Source organism: Gracilinanus agilis, chromosome 3 (assembly GCF_016433145.1).
Source record: "Gracilinanus agilis isolate LMUSP501 chromosome 3, AgileGrace, whole genome shotgun sequence".
NCBI classification, from domain to species: Eukaryota; Metazoa; Chordata; class Mammalia; order Didelphimorphia; family Didelphidae; genus Gracilinanus; species Gracilinanus agilis.
Window position 1 is genome coordinate 193,284,730 of NC_058132.1, and position 19,606 is coordinate 193,304,335.

A 19,606-nucleotide genomic window follows, 5' to 3' on the forward strand; every position below is an offset into this window, starting at 1 on the left:
TCTCTCTCTCTCTCTCTCTCTCTCTCTCTCTCTCTCTCTCTCTCTCTCTCTCTCTCTCTCTCTCTCCTCTTACCTTTCAAGTCTTCTTGTACCTTGCACCAATGGTGTCAAACTAAAATCTAAACCGATCCCTGAACACTACTTTTTTTTACTTATAAAACCCCCAATTAACATTATCTGTGTTTTATTTATTTTAATAAGCATTTCCTAATTATATTTACTCTGTTTGAAGTCACTAACAGCTATTTGACACTTCTGCTGTATTCCTTATACCCCACTCCCATTTTGCAATCCAATGACACTGTCCTTCTTACTGTTCTTCACACACCTCCTGACTCTTGGCATATCTCCCATGCCTGAAATGCTCTCCCTCCTCCTTGCTGCTTCCTGGACTTTTTTGCTTCCTTCAAATCCCAGCTAAAATCCCTCTTTTACAGGAAGCCTTTCCTGAGCCACTTAATTCTATTAACCTTCTCTCTATTGATTATTTCTAATTTATCATGTATATGGTGTTTGTATACAGTTATTTTCAAGTTTTCTCCCCCCAGTAGATTGTGAGCTCCTTGAGAGAAGGGAATAATGCCTTTTGCCTTTCTTTGTATCCTCAATCCTCAGGATAGTGCCTAGCATATTGTAGATATTTAATAAACAATTGATTAACAAACAGATATGGATATCTATTTACTCAAGAGCTCATAGGTGTACCCCTTATAGAAACCATATTATCTTACCTCTAACATTATATATGTCTACTGCTTGTTATTTTAAAATTCTGCTACCTTCCACAGAAGAGAAATTAGACTCAATAGTTTATAATTCCATAGGTTCCTTCTCAAAAGTAGTTTATATTTTGGGGAGAGGAAAAGAAAGTGATGGGAAGGTCTCATTGGTAATTTGATTTTTGTCCGATATAATGTATACTTGTAATGACAGAATGTTTTGCCTAATTATTCCATAATTTCTCACAGATATAGTCATTTAATCTATATGAATAGAATAAATCCACTTTTCTTTTTAAAAATAGCTGAATCTCTCTGGATAAGTAGAATTTAAATAGGCAGAGATGATCATTTTGGTGTATAGAATCAAGAAAAAGGTGAAGGATCAGGAAAGTACATGATATATTTTAGGTGGTGGTAAACAAATCAATGTGGATGGGATAAAGGATTCTTATATGTAAATAGGAAGACAGCATGGCATAGCACAATGATGGTGAACCTTTTAGAGGCTGAGTGGGAGGCCCCACCCCCATCCTGTTCCCAGACGAAGTGCTGTGCCCACCTACCCCAAGATCTTGTGCCATGCCTCACCCCACTGAATGTCAGGTGTGATCTCTCCTCCCCAACCCTTCCCCACCCCTTACCCCACACAGGGGAGGGAGGAAGTGTTCCCATTGGCTGCTGAGCAAAAGGGCAGGTGAAGTGAGGAATGTCCTCGCGAATGTAGAGAGAGGGAGGGGTATAGCCCAATCACTCCACTCCACTCCTCTTCAGCTCTGCCACCTGTGAGCTGCCCACCTTACCCACTGTGGGCTCCCATTGAGCTGCTGGGCAGAGGGGCGGGGGATGTGAAACAATGTCATCAGGCACCATGGAGGGGAGCAACTCAGCCCAAGTCCCTCTGCCTTTCTAGTAACTAACTCTGGGGGTGGATGGTAGGAGGTAGTGGGGAGGGTGGCCCAAGTGCCCACAGAGAGCACTCTGAGTGCCATCTTTGGCCCCTTTGCCATAGGTTCACCATCACTGGGATAGCAGGAGTGCTGTTGACATCCAGAACAAATTGCTTAACCTCTCTGGGCCTTAGTTCTCTTCATCTATAAAATCTGAGGGATTTGGATTAGATAGCCTTGAGGTCTCTTTATTTATGATGTCAAAAGTATTTATGTTATATGGACTTGCATTATAATCATTTATTAATTTCTTATGAAATAATGTTGGTATTTTGTAGTGCAAAAATATGATAAAAAAAATTTGGGAAAGATACCTTAAGTGAAGAAATCTCAAGGAGCTATATAATATATACCCCCAAAAAATTAATTTCAGAGCTCAGTTAGCTTTTCAGTTAAACTTAACTAACCTGAACCTTGTTTTTTGTATGTGAATTTTTAGTGTCTTGAAATCATAGAGTGAATGGCTTTACTACTTCTGTTCTTTGGCTTATTAACCCTTCCTTCTATGTGAAACTTATTCCTCTTTCCTTCATTTCCTTCTCTGGAAATCTTTTCTGTCTTTAAGTACCCACTTTAAATGCTACTTAGTCATTAATCAGTTTTTAAACATCTTCTCTGTATCAGTTACTATGCAGGCACTGGAAATTCAAAGAACAATATAAGATAGCCCTTAAAGGAGCTCACAATCTATTGGAGAAAACAGCATATTGTAGGAGGGAGATGAAGTATCTAGTGTGAAAGCATGATAAAGTCCTACTGTTCTTGTAAGGAATGATAAGGTGAATTACCTCCCATCTCCTTAAATAGAAAATCTGGGAAGAGTTTTCCAATGGCCACCTTCCCCCCACAAACAAGAGAAAGGTTGGTGCGGAGGTGAATTTTTCAGAATCTTCCAGAATTAGTTTCTGAAGATCATAAAGTCCAGGAAAGCAGCCAGGTGGGAGATGAAAACTTTTATGAAAGCCTTTTCTGACTTCCCCAACCTGATCTGAATTCTCCCTCCTCTAGATCCACATAGGCCTTTGTGACTATCCTGTCCTCACACTAAATTATGATCTACTTAAAGGAAAGGACAAGTAGTTAATGTCAAATTATAGAACCATAGCTTAGAGCTTATAAGAGTTTAAATTTATTTTTTTCTGCTAATATGAAAGTTCTAAAGTAATATTGTGATCACCAATTTAAAAATATTGCAGCTTAAGTTAAAATGACTTTTAGTAGCTTTATTTATAGTTGGAAAGAGTGAAAGTGTGAAAATGTAGATAAAGAGACAGAAAGTACTGCCTAGCTACAAATACCCTAAGTTTAATCCTAATGTCTCCAGACCACAAATGCAAAACGGAAAGCAAATCTCACCAGAATCAAAAGTCCTAATTAGGAAGCTGAAATCTATAGAGCCAGGAGATGCTGAAAAATCCATCGAGAACTTTCAGTGCACACAAGGCTAAGACCACCAAGAATCTCACCAGAACTCACACTGAACGGAATGTCCCACCAAAGCTCCAACAAGTAGAGAGGGTTTCCTTAATGAAGAACCAAGGAAGGAATCACTCCACTCACAACCAGAAGCCAACACAGGATCCAGGGAAAAGGTCTCCAAGCCGGTCCAACTCACCAATGCAGAGAGAGTGACTGAATCCTTGAGCTGGCCTTTTAAAGCAGTTTTCTCTCCTCGTTACAGGAACCAATCACAGTCTTTCAATTTGCCTAGCACTGCCCAAGGAGGGGGCAGTGATCTTTTATAAGATTTAAATTAATGTACAATACTTTATTATTTTTTATAAAGTTTATTATCTGACAAAACAGAACCATGTGACTAAGGTTTTCTACCTGCTCAAAATGCCTACTCCTCCAAAGCCAGATAAGGGAAAAAAAGAGAGACAGACCTCCACCCAATTTATATCTATCTACTTCAACATGTAATGTATAGTGGGTTTAGAGTGTATGAGTAAACTTAATATGTCCTTGCATTTATATGGGGTGGGGAGACGTCATAATTGTTCCTTTAAAATATATAATTCAATATACGAATTACTTCCTTCTAGGTAACAGTTAAAATTTTATTGAAAAGTATGTTTAAGCCAAGGGTTCTTAACATAATGTCTATGAATTTGTGTTTTAAAAACATTTTGATAACTGTCTTTCAATATAATTGATTTCCTTTTTAATCCTATGTATTTTGTGCATTTAAAAATATTATTCTAAGAAAGGTTCCATTAGACTGCAAAGGAGTACATGGACAGAAAACCAGTTTAAAAACTTGTGGTTTAAAAGATGTTCTTTGTCTAATAGTATTTAAGCATTGGTTGTCTATTAATTTTCTTCCCTTCTGCTATTTTATAGTTTTCTATAAAAAATCTTCATTAAAAATTTTCATCAGAAAGCTAAATATTGTGTTTGGATGTGAAAAAGTATGCGAACTATCCCAGATGAATATATTATTTACCTTTGTCTAATTTCAGGTTTTCACCAAATATCTAGACACCCTCCCCCAAATAAAATTTTGATTGACATTTCCAAAAGGGCAAAGAATTGGGAAAAGAGAATGCTAATTATAAAACATTCTGCATTGATAGAACCCAAAGTTGTAAGGGAAAAAAATCTTGAATATTATAGCTACTTTTTATATAAAAGTATAAAAGGTTTGGACAAAAATGATCTCTAAATTCCCTTCTAGCACTAACATTCTGGAATTCTAAGAATCTCTGCTTTTGAGAAGTAGCAGTCTAGTAAAAAGAAAATATTACAGTTGAAAAATACTTTAAAAGTAATGTAAGCATTTGAGTTATGACTACAAGCAATATGACTACATTACTTTAGCTAATAACACAAAACCTTTCTCTTCTAACAGATTACCTTGCAAATCATGGCCGCTTGAGTGAGTCTGAGGCAAGGCGAAAATTCTGGCAAATACTGTCTGCAGTAGATTACTGTCATAGTCGGAAGATTGTACACCGAGACCTCAAGGCTGAAAATCTACTGCTAGATAACAACATGAATATCAAAATAGCAGGTAACAGATGCAGTCTGCTCTATATTGTACTAAATGCTTTCCACAGTAGTTCACATATATGCTGTGTTAGATCATCAGTTATAAAGAAGAATAATTCTAGTTCCTGACCAAAGACAATTAGCAAATGGACTCTAAGCATATTTTCTTTATTCATACTTGGTGTTGTATATAATTAAAAGCGAAGAAAACGTGATTTTGTTGCTAACATAAATGGTAGTGTGCTGGAGGCAAAAGTCTGGGTAATCTACTTCCCATTGTAGGTATAGTCCTGAAAGGGAGACATTTTCTTTTTTCTCTGTGTGCTGAATGTTGAAGGCACTAGGAAAGAAGACAGGTGCAGGCCTGAATGTCTTTATTACCAGTGACAGCTAGAGCTTGGTTGAGTGCAAGGAAGGATGTGTCTGATAAGATATGGAGGTGGAGGAATGAGATGAGAAGAGCAGTTTTAGATATATCGCACCTTGTCTCCATTATATTTAATGCTTTTCTACTCTTTATGAGATTGATATAAAAGGTTTGGACAAAAATGATCTCTAAATTCCCTTCTATCACTAACATTCTGGAATTCTAAGAATCTCTGCTTTTGAGAAGTAGCAATCTAGTAAAAAGAAAATATTACAGTTGAAAAATACTTTAAAAATAATGTAAGCATTTGAGTTATGACTACAAGCAATATGACTACAAGCAATATACTTAACTTGTATGTGCATAATTAAAATGAGGATATATAAATAAGGATAATACCTGTAGACCCCATAAAACAGAATTGTTGTGGAATTCAGATGAGATAATATACATAAAGTGCATGGTCCACCTAAATTAGGCATTATAGAAATGTTATCTGTTACTGTTATTGAAGATAATTTCTAAGCTTCTTTCCAACTCTAATGCTTCTAAAATGCTTTATTTCTATCAAGTATAAATGCCTTTCATGCAACTTTATCATTTAATCACCCCTAGAGTCCATTAATCACCCCTACAGTTTTTCTGCAAATGGAGAAGACGAGGTGTTAAATTTCGTGAATGAATGAATTCAAACCAATTAAAAACAATTAGGTAAGCTGAGAGGTTAAGAAAAAGGAGGAATAAGCCAGGTTAGGGTTAATCAGGAATGACTTTGTAGAAGAGATATGTCTTCTAGGTTGAAGAATACAAAGGACATGAGATAATAGATGTAAAAAGCTTATAAAATTATATAGTATTGTATTTAGAATGCCAGAGAGGAACATAGGAAAACATCCAGGTAAAGGAGGAACATGAAAGGCAAGTAGATTAAATACCTTTTGTGGAGAATCACTAGACTCATCGGATGAGTGTAGGGAAAGAACAATTGCATCAGGCAACTGTATTCATTTTTATTCATCCATGAGAAGTTTTTTGAGTGCCTCTTTTATACAGGGAAATATGCTGGGCCTTATGGGGGATGCAAAGCATTAATAATCATTGAATCCCAAGTTGGAGGAGAATTTTCATCTAGCCCTTACTGCAAATCATTTCTTACCAGCTGTCTTCCAGTCTTTATTTGAAGACCTCCAATAAGGGGAACCTCCTCAACCCCAAAAAAGAAAACACGTTTTTGATTATTTTGATTATTAGGAAATTTTTCTTTGCATTATCTGCCTCCTGCTCTCTTGACACACTGCTGCTAATTCTGTCATCTAGGGCCAGGCAGAACAGATCTAATCACTATTATACATGACAACACTTGAAATACTTGAAGACAGATAACATAATCTTCATAAGTCTTCTAGAACTTCTCTAAGTCAGGTATTTCCAGTTCTTTCAAATGATTTTAATGAAGTAACCTCCACTCACTTCACTGTCTTGATCACTTTCCTCTGAAAATACTCTAATTTATAGATTTATCAATACTTCCTCAAGTTCCTAGAACTAGACAGAGTATTCCAGATGAAGTGGGGCTTAATGCCTTTGTCCTTGTAGACACTATTATTCTGTTAATTTAGCCAAAAGTCAAATTAGCTTTTGTGGTTGACATATCATAGTGTTGATTCATAATAAACTTTTGGTCCTCAAACTGTTAAGTAGCTATGACTGACTATACCTACCCATTCTGTACTTAAGCAATTTATTTTTTCCCCCTAATTATATAACACCATTTATTCTTACCACCATATATTTGATCCATTGTTCCAGCCCAATAAGATCCTTAAAGATTTTGATTCTTCATTATCCAGTATTAGCTATTCCTCCAAGTTTTATGTTACTTGTACATTTTATACTTGTGATATCTATCCCTTTTTTCTAGTTATTGTTTAAAATGTTGAATAGAAAAGAGCCAAAAATATATTTCTGAGATATTCCACTAGAGACTTCCCTCTGGATTAATTTATAATGGCTTCTCTTTAAATCTTGTTCTTCAAGTGGTTCCAAATCCACTTAACCATATTACCATCTAACCTATTTTTCACTGTCTTTGCCACAAGGATAGATGAGAAAGACTTTGTCAGTTGCTTTGCTGAAATTTGTAATACAAATTAATGGTATTTCATTTATCTACAAATCTAGAAACCCTACTACAAATCTAGTAAGTCCCCCTCCTCAAAAAAAAAAAAAATTAGAAAGACTAGGTTAGACAACTTTGATCCGTTTCTGAAAAAGCCTCCTCCATGAGACCTTGGTCCCTACCTTCATGTAGTTTTCCATCTAATAGGAAAGATAAAACATGTACCCCAATAACTTTAATACCAGATCTGACCCAAAGATGGGCAAAGTAGAACATGAGAAGAAGTGCTATGAAGTCGGTTCAATTCAACTGAATTTTTCCAACATTAATTAAGGGCCTACTGTGGTTTTTTTTTTGTTTTTTTGTGTGTGTTTGTTTTTTTATTTTGAACCCTTAACTTCTGTGTATTGACTTATAGGTGGAAGAGTGGTAAGGGTAGGCAATGGGGGTCAAGTGACTTGCCCAGGGTCACACAGCTGGGAAGTGTCTGAGGCCGGATTTGAACCTAGGACCCTCCCGTCTCTAGGCCTGGCTCTCAATAGGGCCTACTGTGTTTTAAGAACCTACTATATTTAGTAAGCATGGGACAGTATGCCACAGACTTCATTCTCAAAGAACTTGAAAAAAATTTTTTTTAATTTTAGGAGACAAATCCAAATAATTATGACTCAAGGAAACATTAATGAATGCAAAGGGAAAGTCTAGGTAAAATGCCATGAAAAATTTAAGGAGGAAAAGATCACTTCAGATACTAAGGAAGACTATAGAAGAAGATTGGGCAACCTGAGTTGGACTTTAAAGGAAGGGTGGAGAGGAATTACATTCCAAGTGTGAAGACAAGAGAGAGAAAGATAAAAAGAGAGATGGAGAACAGTGGTAGAATGTAAAGGAGAATAATATGATATAAGATTAGAGGGCTATGTTAGAGCCAGACTGTAGAGAGAAGTCTTGAATACTAGCATCCAACATTTATATTTAATTCAGAAGACAGTGATCTTAGGGGGATTATGTAATTTGAATCTGTTACCCTAAAAACTAGGATCCCCAGTAAAAGATACAATTCCCAGAACCCCACTCCCTTCCTGTCATTATGTGCTGATGTAAATAGGACATAAATTGGATGGAGTTCCATGTCTAGTGCTCTTTCCTTCCTGTCACAGCTTTGGCAGAGTGGGCATTTTGATCAGGTAGAAAACTTAGTCATGTGTTTCTATTTTGTCAGATAAAAAACTTTAAAAATATAATGTTTCAAATATTGCACATTAATTTAAAATCCTACATATTCCAAAGTCTCTGCTAAATTAAAATCCTACATATTATGAATGTGAGGTACTTTTGGAAAAATCCAGGTACAGATGTCTAGCAAATATGTAGATTCACAGTTGTAGGTGAAGGGAAGAAATACACAACTGGAGTTGTGAGTTTCATTTAGAGACAAAGATACAGATTTGGGAGTCAACTGTGTAAAGATAATTATGGAATCTAGGGGAGTAAATATTATATCAACAAAGAGGAAATTTTAGAGAAAGAAGAGGAAGGGACTGGAAGCTGCCCATATTTTAGAGGCAAGAGAAGAACAGTGAACCTAAAAAAGGAAAAGAATAGTCAGGGTTAGGAGAACACTAAAAAGATGGCATTATGTAAGCTAGGGGAACCTGATATCAAGAAATTGGTGTTCCAGAGAGATCAAGAAATATTGTTAGCTGATTGAGAGTAATTATTTACCAGTAAAAGAGAGTTCACCAATTTACATGTGGGGGATAATCAAATCTTCAAATCAATCCAATCTTAGCACATGCTCTGACAGAGAGAAATGTGTCATAATGAAATTTACTTGGCCTATTCTAATAGAGTGCATGTAGGATTAAAAATGCATGAGACAGGGGCAGCTGGGTAGCTCAGTGGATTGAAAACCAGGCCTAGAGATGGGAGGTCCTAGGTTCAAATCCGGCCTCAGACACTTCCCAGCTGTGTGACCCTGGGCAAGTCACTTGACCCCCATTGCCTACCCTTACCACTCTTCTACCTTTAAGTCAATACACAGAAGTTAAGGATTTAAAAAAATGAAAAAAAAAATGCATGAGACTAAGCTTCAGAATCGTGAATTTCTTATCCTCATATTCTGTGACCTCTTCCATTCATTTTTTGTTTTGTTTTAATTTTTGTTAACCAGCACCATGATGTAGGAGACAAATTGAACTTATTACCTTTCTGATGTATTTGTAATCCCATTAAAAATATTTTTAAAATAGTTTTGCCTCAATAAGAAAAGAAAATTTAAACTATATTTGCTATTCTGAAATATTAATATTTAGTAATACTATTATTATTTAATGTTTTTGCTATGAAAATGCTCTAAACAGATCTGTCTTTTTTTTTTTTTTTTTTTTTAACCATTCCATCTGGCTCCAAGGCAGAAGAGTGGTAAGGGCTAGGCAATGGGGGTCAAATGACTTGCCCAGGCTCACATAGCTGGGAAGTGTCTGAGGCCAGATTTGAACCCAGGACCTCCTGTCTCTAGACCTGGCTCTCAATCCACTAAGCTACCCAGCTACCCAGCTACCCCCAACCCCCCGATCTGTCTTTTTTATAAGAGCATTTCCATCCATAGTTCCTTATGTGGGTTCACTACTTCCATTTTAGAGTTCGGTTAATTTTTTTAAAGAAATGGAGAAACATGGGGAAATCTCCATTTACTCTCACTTATTTCATTCCGTTGTGCCAACCTTATATAATTTGCTTTGCTGAAATTTATTTTTCACTTAATCCTTAGAAGTTATTAAGACAGCGTTATCTGTCTTAAAGTTGCCTTTTCAGCAAAGCTATTTTTTAAGCCCTTACCTGTGCAGGGAAGAAAGTAGCCCTGCTCCCTTAACCCCACCTCAAAAGCATTCTGGCATAGCTAAAACAAAACAGATTCTGAAAACTCAGGAGATCTTTTAGGCAAAGAAAGAGTATAGATATGATATATCTATAATATAACAATTAAATGTATCCTACTTACTATTTAGGATTCCAGTTATCTTTTATTTGTGTTTCTTTAATTGATTACAGCTTTTATTGCATTATAGTCACTAAAGATATGTTTGGCATTTCTGCCTTTTTACATTTAATTGCAATTTCTCTATGCCCTAATATGTGATCTTTTTTTTCAACTACTATATGGTATTGAAAAATATGTATATTCCTTAGTGGCCCCATTTAGAAGGCATTATAAATTTTTTAGATCTAAATTCTCCAACAATTTTTCTTCAACAATCTATTCTTTTATTTTCCGTTTTGCTTGTTTTTACATTAGATTTGTCTGACTGGGAAAAATAATGAAATATCCTAGGGCCATATTGTTGAAGTTGTGGCATAGGTTCCAAGGTGGCATGGGGAGGACTTCTACCCTCTCCCTCTCCAGAACACACAAGGACATTTTTTATATGTCCAACTTCCCATTGCAAAGACTTCCTACTCTGCTGTCTTGCATAATGCAGGAGGCTCACAGGCAACTTGAAGTTGCACTTTGTGCACATAATCTTGAAAATGTTTGCCTTTTTCTCTCAAATCTACCAGTTCTAACTCTTGCTTGTTGTCCCTATGATCATTCTCTTTCTTATTTGCCATACTCTCTCATCTCTGGGTTTCCCTTCTCTCAAGTCAAGATGCTAGCCATGGAGAAACAAATTTCTTAGAAAATTCCCTTTTTAACTTCCTCAAATTAAACTCATTGTAAGGTCCCTTTCTCCTTTCAAATATATACTGCTTTCCTATGGGGGGGCTCTTCAGTAGGATTCCTTTCCAGAGCCTCCTATTCTGAGACCTCCTCTTTTCATTTACCTTCATTTCAGTCTTTCCCTTCTCCCACATCTCCCATCTTCCTGTAGCTCCTTGTCTTCAGGGATACTATAGGAGTTTTCTTCCTTTTGTTGTTCACTAATAAAGTTTATTAGGGCATATATTATATTTTCTTCTGTCCTTTACTTACCCTCTCCTAATTCATACATCTTCCAGTTATATAGTTTTGCCCCACAGAATGCATTGATTCATTTATGGGAGAAAAGGGTGGGATGTGCATTAGGATTTAGACTGTAGTACTTCAGGCCTGCTTTTCCACCTCCACTTACATTTCTTTAAATTCCATTTTTACCTTTCTCCTTAAACGTACTTTTTAAAAAGAGCTTAATAATAATGCTTTTTGTTGTTGTTGTTCTTTTTACCTCAGAGGTTAGTTTTTCTCTCTTTTTAAAAAATAAAATAATCTCTAGAAAAAGAATAATATATTTCGTTATTTATTATTTCCTTGGTTGTACTTATTTACCTTTCTAGTCTTTCTGTTGTTTAGACCAGTGATGGGCAAACTTTTTAAAGAGGAGGCCAAATGCTCTTCTGTCAGTCTGTTTCTAAGACAACTCTTTCAAAGTTTCATTGTATTGTGTCAGATTAGGAATAATGTCGGGTAGCTGGATAGAAATTTCAGAGGGCCGCAGTTTACCCATTACTGGTTTAGACTGTTCAAATGTCAAATACTGTGTTTATGTCTGTCTGTTTTTCAGTTATCCTCAAACGTCTCCCTTTTGTTGAATGTACATCTTTTTTCATTGATGTTTAGGCTTTGACTTGCAGAGTATGTCATTCTGGGTTTCATTTTCTGAATATAGTAGGTCTTCTGTTGTACTGACCCAGAATACATAAAAATCTGTTTTGTATTGTGTCATTTTGGTATGTTTTCGAGCTCCCTGCCCTTTTCCCTTTGGTCTTCCAGGAGATATTGATATATCAGATGCTTGAAGCTGCTCATTTATGAATAAGCTGAAGTAACAATACAGAGACATTGTCTATCAAAAATTCCTTTAAGAGAGTCCCTTGAACTTAGTTCATAGATCCTTATATATAATTATCTCTGTCAGTGATATATGTATGTGTGTGTTGTGTATGTTTGTTTATGTGTGCATGTATATGTTTTGTGGGTGTGTGTGTGTATATATATATATATATATACTTATCCAGGCCCAGGCTCTTTCTTGAGCCTGTAGTCTGTAGTATATATGTGATCCCACATCACGAATAGCCAGTTAGACATTATAAACTCTAGATACTCTGAAGACATCTCAAACTCAACATGCCCAAAACAAACTTAATGATCTTTCTAAACTTAAAGCCCTCCTTTCTTTTAAGCTTTCCACTTTCATCTTCACAGGTTCCTAACCTGGTTATTATCCTCAATATCTCACTCCTGCCTCATGCTACAGAATCACTCAGTTGCCAAATCATTCTGGTTCTGCCTCCATAATATTTCTCTAATTGACCACTTTTCTTCACTCACATACCCTAATTTAGGCCCTCATCCCTACTTGTGTAAGTTACTCTCTGGACCATTCTCTACACATCAGCCAAAGTGATTTTCCAGGAGTGTACTTTGTTACTGTTTCCAGAAATGATCATGTTACTCCTTATCAACTCCACATTGCCTTTAAGCTCAAAGAGAAATTCTTTTCTTTTCTTTCTTTTTTTTTTTTTAACTTTTAAAGTCCTTCCTAAGACCAAACCTCTTTCCAGCCTCATTGTGCATTATTCTGCCTCCTGCCCTCAGTGATCTAGCCAAAAGGGCCTTCTCTCTGTTCTTCTTGTGTGACCTTCCCTCTGCTGTCTCCATGGCCATGCCCTATGTCCAGAATGCACTCCTTCCTCAACTTTACCCTGTGGTCTCGCTCTTCCTTCAAGCCACACCTCAAACACCACTTTCTAAATGAAATTGTTCCAGGCCCCCTCAAATTCTAGGGCACTCCTTTCCAAAGTATCTTATTGCTAACTTATTATTTGCATTTATTCTCTTTGTATTTATTCTTTGTGTACTTAATACATGTACTTGCCTCCCTGAGTCAGAGTAAACTTTTTCAAGTAAGGATTCTTTCATTAATTGTAGTTGTATCCTCAGTATGTGGCACATAGTAAGTACTTAATAATTACTGATTGGTCTTTTTTTTTTGTTTTGTTTTGTTTTGTTTTTGTTTTTAATTTTAAACCCTTAACTTCTGTGTATTGACTTATAGGTGGAAGAGTGGTAAGGGTAGGCAATGGGGGTCAAGTGACTTGCCCAGGGTCACACAGCTGGGAAGTGTCTCAGGCTGGATTTGAACCTAGGACCTCCTGTCTCTAGGCCTGGCTCTCAATCCACTGAGCTACCCAGCTGCCCCCTAGGTCTTTTTATATTTATCACTCTCTTCATTCATATTCCCTAGCCTTGGTTTAATTTTTGTTTTTCTTAAATTCCCTCTAGTATTTTATTCCTTCATTTAGAGATACTTACTTTTCACAAGGTGATATATATAATGTAGAGTCCCTGCCTTTATGGAACCTCTTGTCTAGTTGAAAAGCTTTGTCCTCTGTTTGCTTGTAACATAAGGTATAGAATATGAAATTGCAAAAAGAAAAGTGTAAAGTACTCTGGAGAAGAGAAAGAGTCCTTCTAGCTCCTGGAATCAGAGAAAGCTTCATGAAGAAGCATTTAAGTTGCAACTTGATGAAATGGTTTGGCAAGCCTGGAGAGGATTAGCATTCCAAGTGGATACTGGTGTGAGCAAAGTCACTGAGGCAGAAAAATGCCATATTAATCTGGTAAACAGTGAATAATTCTCATGGAGAGTATATGAAAGGGAATAGTAGGAGGTAAGAAAAATTGGAGCCACGACATTGAAAGCCTTATGTACCAGGTTATGAACTTTATCTCAAAGCTAATGGAAAACCAGTGAAGGATTTTGCACAAATGATGCTGAATATTAATCTATTAGAAGTATACAGAATAGATTGAAGAGGAAAGAGAAAAAAGGTAGGAAGACTTATTAGGATTATAGTCTAGGCAAGAAGGAGGAAACCTGAATTGGTATCTTTTCCTTTTAATAGAGAGAGGGAGACTGCAAAAGAGGTAGGAAGAATAGGACTAAGTGACTGAATGGAGATAAGGGTGAAATAGGAAGAAGAGTCAAATGTAACTCTTTAAGTTTCCAGCTTTGGGGCGCAGCTGGGTAGCTCAATGGATTGAGAGTTGGGCCTAGAGATGGGAAGTCCTGGGTTCAAATTTGGCCTCAGACATTAACTAGCTGTGTGACCCTGGGCAGGTCACACTTAACCCCCATTGCCTAGCCCTTACCACTCTTCTGCTTTGGAATCAATATATAATATTGATTCTAAGGCAAAAGGTAAGTGTTTTTTTAAAAAAAGTTTTCAAGCTTTTATGACCAAGGATGGGTGGTGGGTGACATTCATAGAAGCAGAGTAGTCAGCAGTTAGAATTCTGTTAAATAGGAGGACAAGGAAAACTGTGGTGGGGGTAAACAACAGTTTAAAACAGGGTTGACAAGGTCGAATGCTACAGAAAGGTCAAAGAAAATGAGGAATGAGAAAAGGATTTTGGATTTCCAGATTGAGTTGATTAGTGACTTTTGAGAGGGCAAGTACAGGAGGGTGGTAAGGATGGAAGCAAGATTGTAAGGTGTTAAATAATGAATATCATGGTGAAAAAATATCACTGTGAAGGGAAGAAAAAAGGGAATTCAGTAGCAAAAAAGAGCTGACCGGGTCTAGGGAAGATTTTAATTGTTAACTGATTTTTTTTAACCTTATCTTCAGTATATCCCTCCCCCTCTGCCACCTAAAAAGCAATCCATTGGAATAAGGAATAAGAAAGAAGGCGTGGGGGGGGCAATAAAGGAGGGGAAGCAGTTTAGGAAAAGTAAACAACACATCACTCTAGTCTGATGGCATGCTATCTTCCACCTCCACAATTCCACCTTTTTTGCAGGAGGAAGAATAGGCAGATTTCATCATATAGAAATGACAGGGGAAGGAGCCTATGAAGAGGGAGAGAATAAAGATTCAAGAAAGACTGAAAAGAAAATTGCACAATGCCACAAGATACAGGGAAGGCTGAGAGGAAAATATTAGTGGAAGGATTAGCTCTGACCAGAAAAAAACTAGCTATTCTGAGAAAGATAGGGAGAGTGAGAATAGGTGAACATTCATAAGTGTTGAGACACAGAAGAGGGAATGTGATATAGCTCATATGTGATCATCTTGATCTTCCAAATATTATCTTCTAGTTCATACTATATAACCCCAACAGCTCCAGTTTTCCCTCAACAGCATTAACTTCTGCTGCCTGGTGGTGAGGTAGATTTACAACACTAGACTTAGATGGAGTCCAGAAGACTTGAGTTCACTTCTGGCCTCAGAACTTATTAGCTCACTTTTCCACTCTCCACAGCAACTTTTTCATCCCTTCTCAAACCTCCTGTGGCTCCCCCTACACCACCTTCTCAGCTGAGAACCTTACCTCATTACAGAAAAAACTAAAGCCATTTGCCACAAACTCTTTCTCTCATCACTTGGTGCCTTCTGCCTCTCTCTCCTCCTTCACCTCTATCTCATATGATGAAATGTTCTGATTCCTTTCCGAGGCAAACCCCTCTACTTTTACAAGTGACCCATCCCATCCCATCCCATCCCATCCCATCTCTTCCAGCAGATTGTCTCTCCCTGCCATCCCTACATTCTCAGGTATTTTCAACCTCTCCTTTCCTGTTGTCTCATTTCCTAATGGCAGTCCCCCATGTTTGGAGTGTTTTCCCTCCTCATCTCTGCTTATCATCATCTCTGGCCATTTTAAAGTCCCAAATAAAATCCCACTATCCACAGGAAGCCTTTCCCAACCCTTCTTAATTCTAATGCCTTCCATCTTTTATTATTTCCTATTTAACCTGTATACAGCTTGTCTGTAAATAGTTTGTTTCTCCCCATTAGATTGTTAACTCCTTAATGGCAAGGACTGACTCGTCACTTTTTTTATCCCTAGTGCTTAGGACAGTGCCTGATAGTATGGACACTGAATATTTATTAGTGATTGATTAATCCTAGGTAAGTTGCAACCTCTCTCTGTCTCAGTTTCTTCATCCATAAAATGAATATAATACTAGCACTATCTCCCAGGCTTGTTATGAGGACAAAATGAAGCAATATTTATAAAGTACTTTACAATCTTTTAAGCATTATACAAATGTTAGCTATTTCTGATGTTGAGTTCCAAGCCACTCTGTAGAGAAAACAAGGGCCCATAGACAGATGGTTAAGAAAAGCAACAAGAAAACACAGATACTCACTTAAACTTAAATTTTTTTCTTCTTGGAAATAATAAATCAATCAACAAGTATTCATTAAGTGTCTGTTATATAGAGAAAGCTGGGTGTCCCGGTGGATAGAAAGCTAGTCATAGAGACTGGAGGTCCTGGGTTCAAATTTTACCTTAGACACTTCCTAACTGTATAACCCTATGCAAGTCACTTAACCCCAATTGCCTATTCCTTGCTGCTCTTCTTCCTTGGACCTAATACTTGGTATTGATTCTAAGACGAAAGATAAGGGTTGTTGGTTTGGTTTAGTTTTTCTGTTACATGTAGAAACAATTTTTGACAAGTGTCTTATGACATTTTAGAATTCAGGTTTTTTTCCCTCTCTCCCTTCCCCTCCTGAGATGATAGTCTGATATAGTTTGTACCAGTATTTTCATGCAATATGTATTGTTCATGTCATGATAGAACACATATTACACATACAATTAAAAACTCATAGAAGAAGAAAAAATAAAGTAGAAGATGGCATGCTTTGATCTGCAGTCACTCTCTTAACAGTTCCTTCTTTGGCTGTAGATAGCATTTTTTGTTATGAGTCCCTTGTGATTATCTTGAAGACTTGATTTGCTAATAATAGTTTAGTCCTTCACAGTTGATAATGATATAATTTTTCTGTTACTGTTTACTTTGTTCCCCTGGTTCTGCTCAATTCACTTTGTATCAATTCATAGAAGTCTTTCCAGGTTTTTCTGAATTCATCCTGTTCATTCTTATGGTGTAATTCTATTGCAACCATATACCACAACCTGTTCATCTGTTCCCCAAGTGATAGACAACCCCATAGTTTCCAACTCTTTACCACTACAAAAAGATCTGTTACAAATATTTTTGTACAAATAAGTTCTTTCCCTTATCTCTGATCCTTTTTGGATATAGACCCAGTAGTGATATTTTTGGGTCAAAGAGTATGCACAGTCTTATGGCCCTTTGGGCATGTTTCCATATGGCTCTCCAAAATTGTATCAGTTCACAGTTCCACAGTGAGTAAGATTTTAGAAAAGAAAAAAAATATCTGTTATATGCCAAGCACTGCACTAGGCCCTGAAAATAAAAGTACAAAGAACGAAATCATTCCTATTGGCAATAACATTACATTCTAATGGAGGAAACAAGAGTTGCCTATAAAGATACACATGGCATAAAAACAAAGTAGTTTTTTTTAACTGAATACTTTTTTTGATAACAATAATGTGGGGTATTTTAGCAGTTGGGGATGTTATCCATTGTTGAAGGATTAAGAAAGGTTTGATGCAAAAATCGATGTTCTAGCTGCAGCCTAAAGGCAGGGCAGGAGTCTTTCAGGGAGAGGGAAGAAGAGAATACATTCCAGGCCTAGAAAAAGCCTCTTTCCCAAGGCAGAGAGACAAAAGATGGTGGGTGGTGAATGAGGAATAAAAACAATTTAGCTGGATTGCTGAGTACAGGAGAGAAAGTTAAGTTCAGTGAGGATGAAAAGATAGGCTGGGGCCAGACTAGCCCCAGTAAACAGAGTATACAAGTATAACATATACATATACATAACATACACAAGTAAACAGAGGAATCTTTATCTTATCCTCATAGTAATAGGGAGTCAGCCACTGTAGTTGGTTGTATAAAGGAGTTACATGGTCAGATCTGTGCTTAAGGAACATAATTTTGGCAGTGTTATCTAAGATAGACTAGAATGATGAGAGATCTAAACTAATTAGGCCAATTAAGAGGCCATTGCAGGGACAGTGAGGTAGCTCAGTGGATAGAGAGCCAGGCCTGGAGACAAGAGGTTCTAGGTTCAAATCTGGCCTCAGACACTTCCTAGCTATGTGACCCTGGGCAAGTCACTTAACCCACCTAGCCTTTACTACTTTTAGGACAGAAAGGTAGGGTTTTTTCCTTTTTGTTTTAAAGAGGCCATTGCGATAATACAGGTGAGAACTGATAGGAGCCTGAACTAAGGTGGTAGCTGAGTGAATGGAGAGGAAGGGTCAGATGCAAGAGATGGTATAAAGGTTGAAATGGTATGATTGGCAACTAATTGGACATGAGGAATGAGGAAGATGAGGATTCAAGGATAATGCTGAGATTATGAACCTCAGAAAGGAAAAGTGTTGGTGCCTTCAACCGTAAATGCATTCATTTAGTAAAACATAGCCCACATAAATAACAGTGTTCCCATGAATCAAAGGTCTCTTATCCTAAATCCAAGGAAAGTCTTTTGGATTTATGCAGAAGTGGAAAAACGATTCCTATTATCTAAGATTTAGCCATTTTCTTATAAGAAGGAGCAGACAGATTTTTCTGATAGCTTCTGGGAGTGATTTGTGGCATCCAGAACCTAAAGGGAAGGAAAGGGCAAAATGTTTCACACAAAGTATATAATTTTAATGGTAAGGTGAATCAGGAATGACACTACTATGTAAATGATGCTTCTTGAGGAAATTGATTTCTCTTAACAGCATAGATTGTGAGCCAGTCTTAGGTAAAAAATAGAGTATCATTTGGACCCAACATTTTGTTGACTTCTTACTATGGTGCTTTAATCAACTGTAGCATGAACTGAAAATCAGCAAATATTGAAATGCTTTTTCTTAGACCTCTCAGAACCTGCACTGTACCAGCAGCACATATTTTTGCATGCTCCAGATCCTGATAACATTTTTTTGCTATTACCAAGCTATATTTCTCTTCTTTAATTTGAGGAAAGTGATCATTGGCTTCTAAATACATTGAACTTGCTGACTAAGAGAACTGTCCTGTATTGCTCAGCAGGGTCTCTATCTTGACTAGAACTTTTAAGAGCCTATTAGGTAAAAGTAACTACTATTTTAAAGTAGACTTGCAGCTGACTTTTTCTTGTTGGTGACCATCAAAGTATGTATTGATGTCAGTATTGACTAATCAATGTTTAGTCCATGAAGTGGGGTTAGTATTGACTGTATCATTTGTCTACCTTTTATTTATCTTTCTTTGTTTCTTCCTAATTGTGTCCCTTATTTCTATTGCCAAAATAGCAAAAGGTGAATGAATCTGTATTTAGCCAGGCTAGCCAAAAATTAGCTGAGAGGATAAATTAACTCTTTAAAACTGTTCTGTGAAAGAATTTTTAAACCTATACAGTAGGAACTATATCACATTGCTAAATTTACATCAAAAACTCCATTGGCCATGTTGATTCTTAGAAGTAGTTTATCTCTCTAACCTTGAAAACTAATTTGTAATCTTATTTATTTTACTTTTTAATTTAAACTTTTAGATTTTGTATCTTACAAATAAGAATTTTCATATAATTATTACAGAATATAAATAATCTA

The 19,606-nt window shown here is 36.7% G+C and overlaps 1 protein-coding gene across 1 annotated transcript in view; it reads left to right on the plus strand.

Moving 5' to 3' along the window:
• SIK2 (salt inducible kinase 2) overlaps positions 1-19,606 on the plus strand; it is a 167,305-nt gene that overhangs the window by 108,467 nt on the left and 39,232 nt on the right. The window contains exon 4 of the mRNA XM_044669351.1: positions 4,521-4,682. Within this exon, the coding sequence (XP_044525286.1) occupies positions 4,521-4,682 (162 nt within the window). The remainder of the gene's footprint in view (positions 1-4,520; positions 4,683-19,606) is intronic.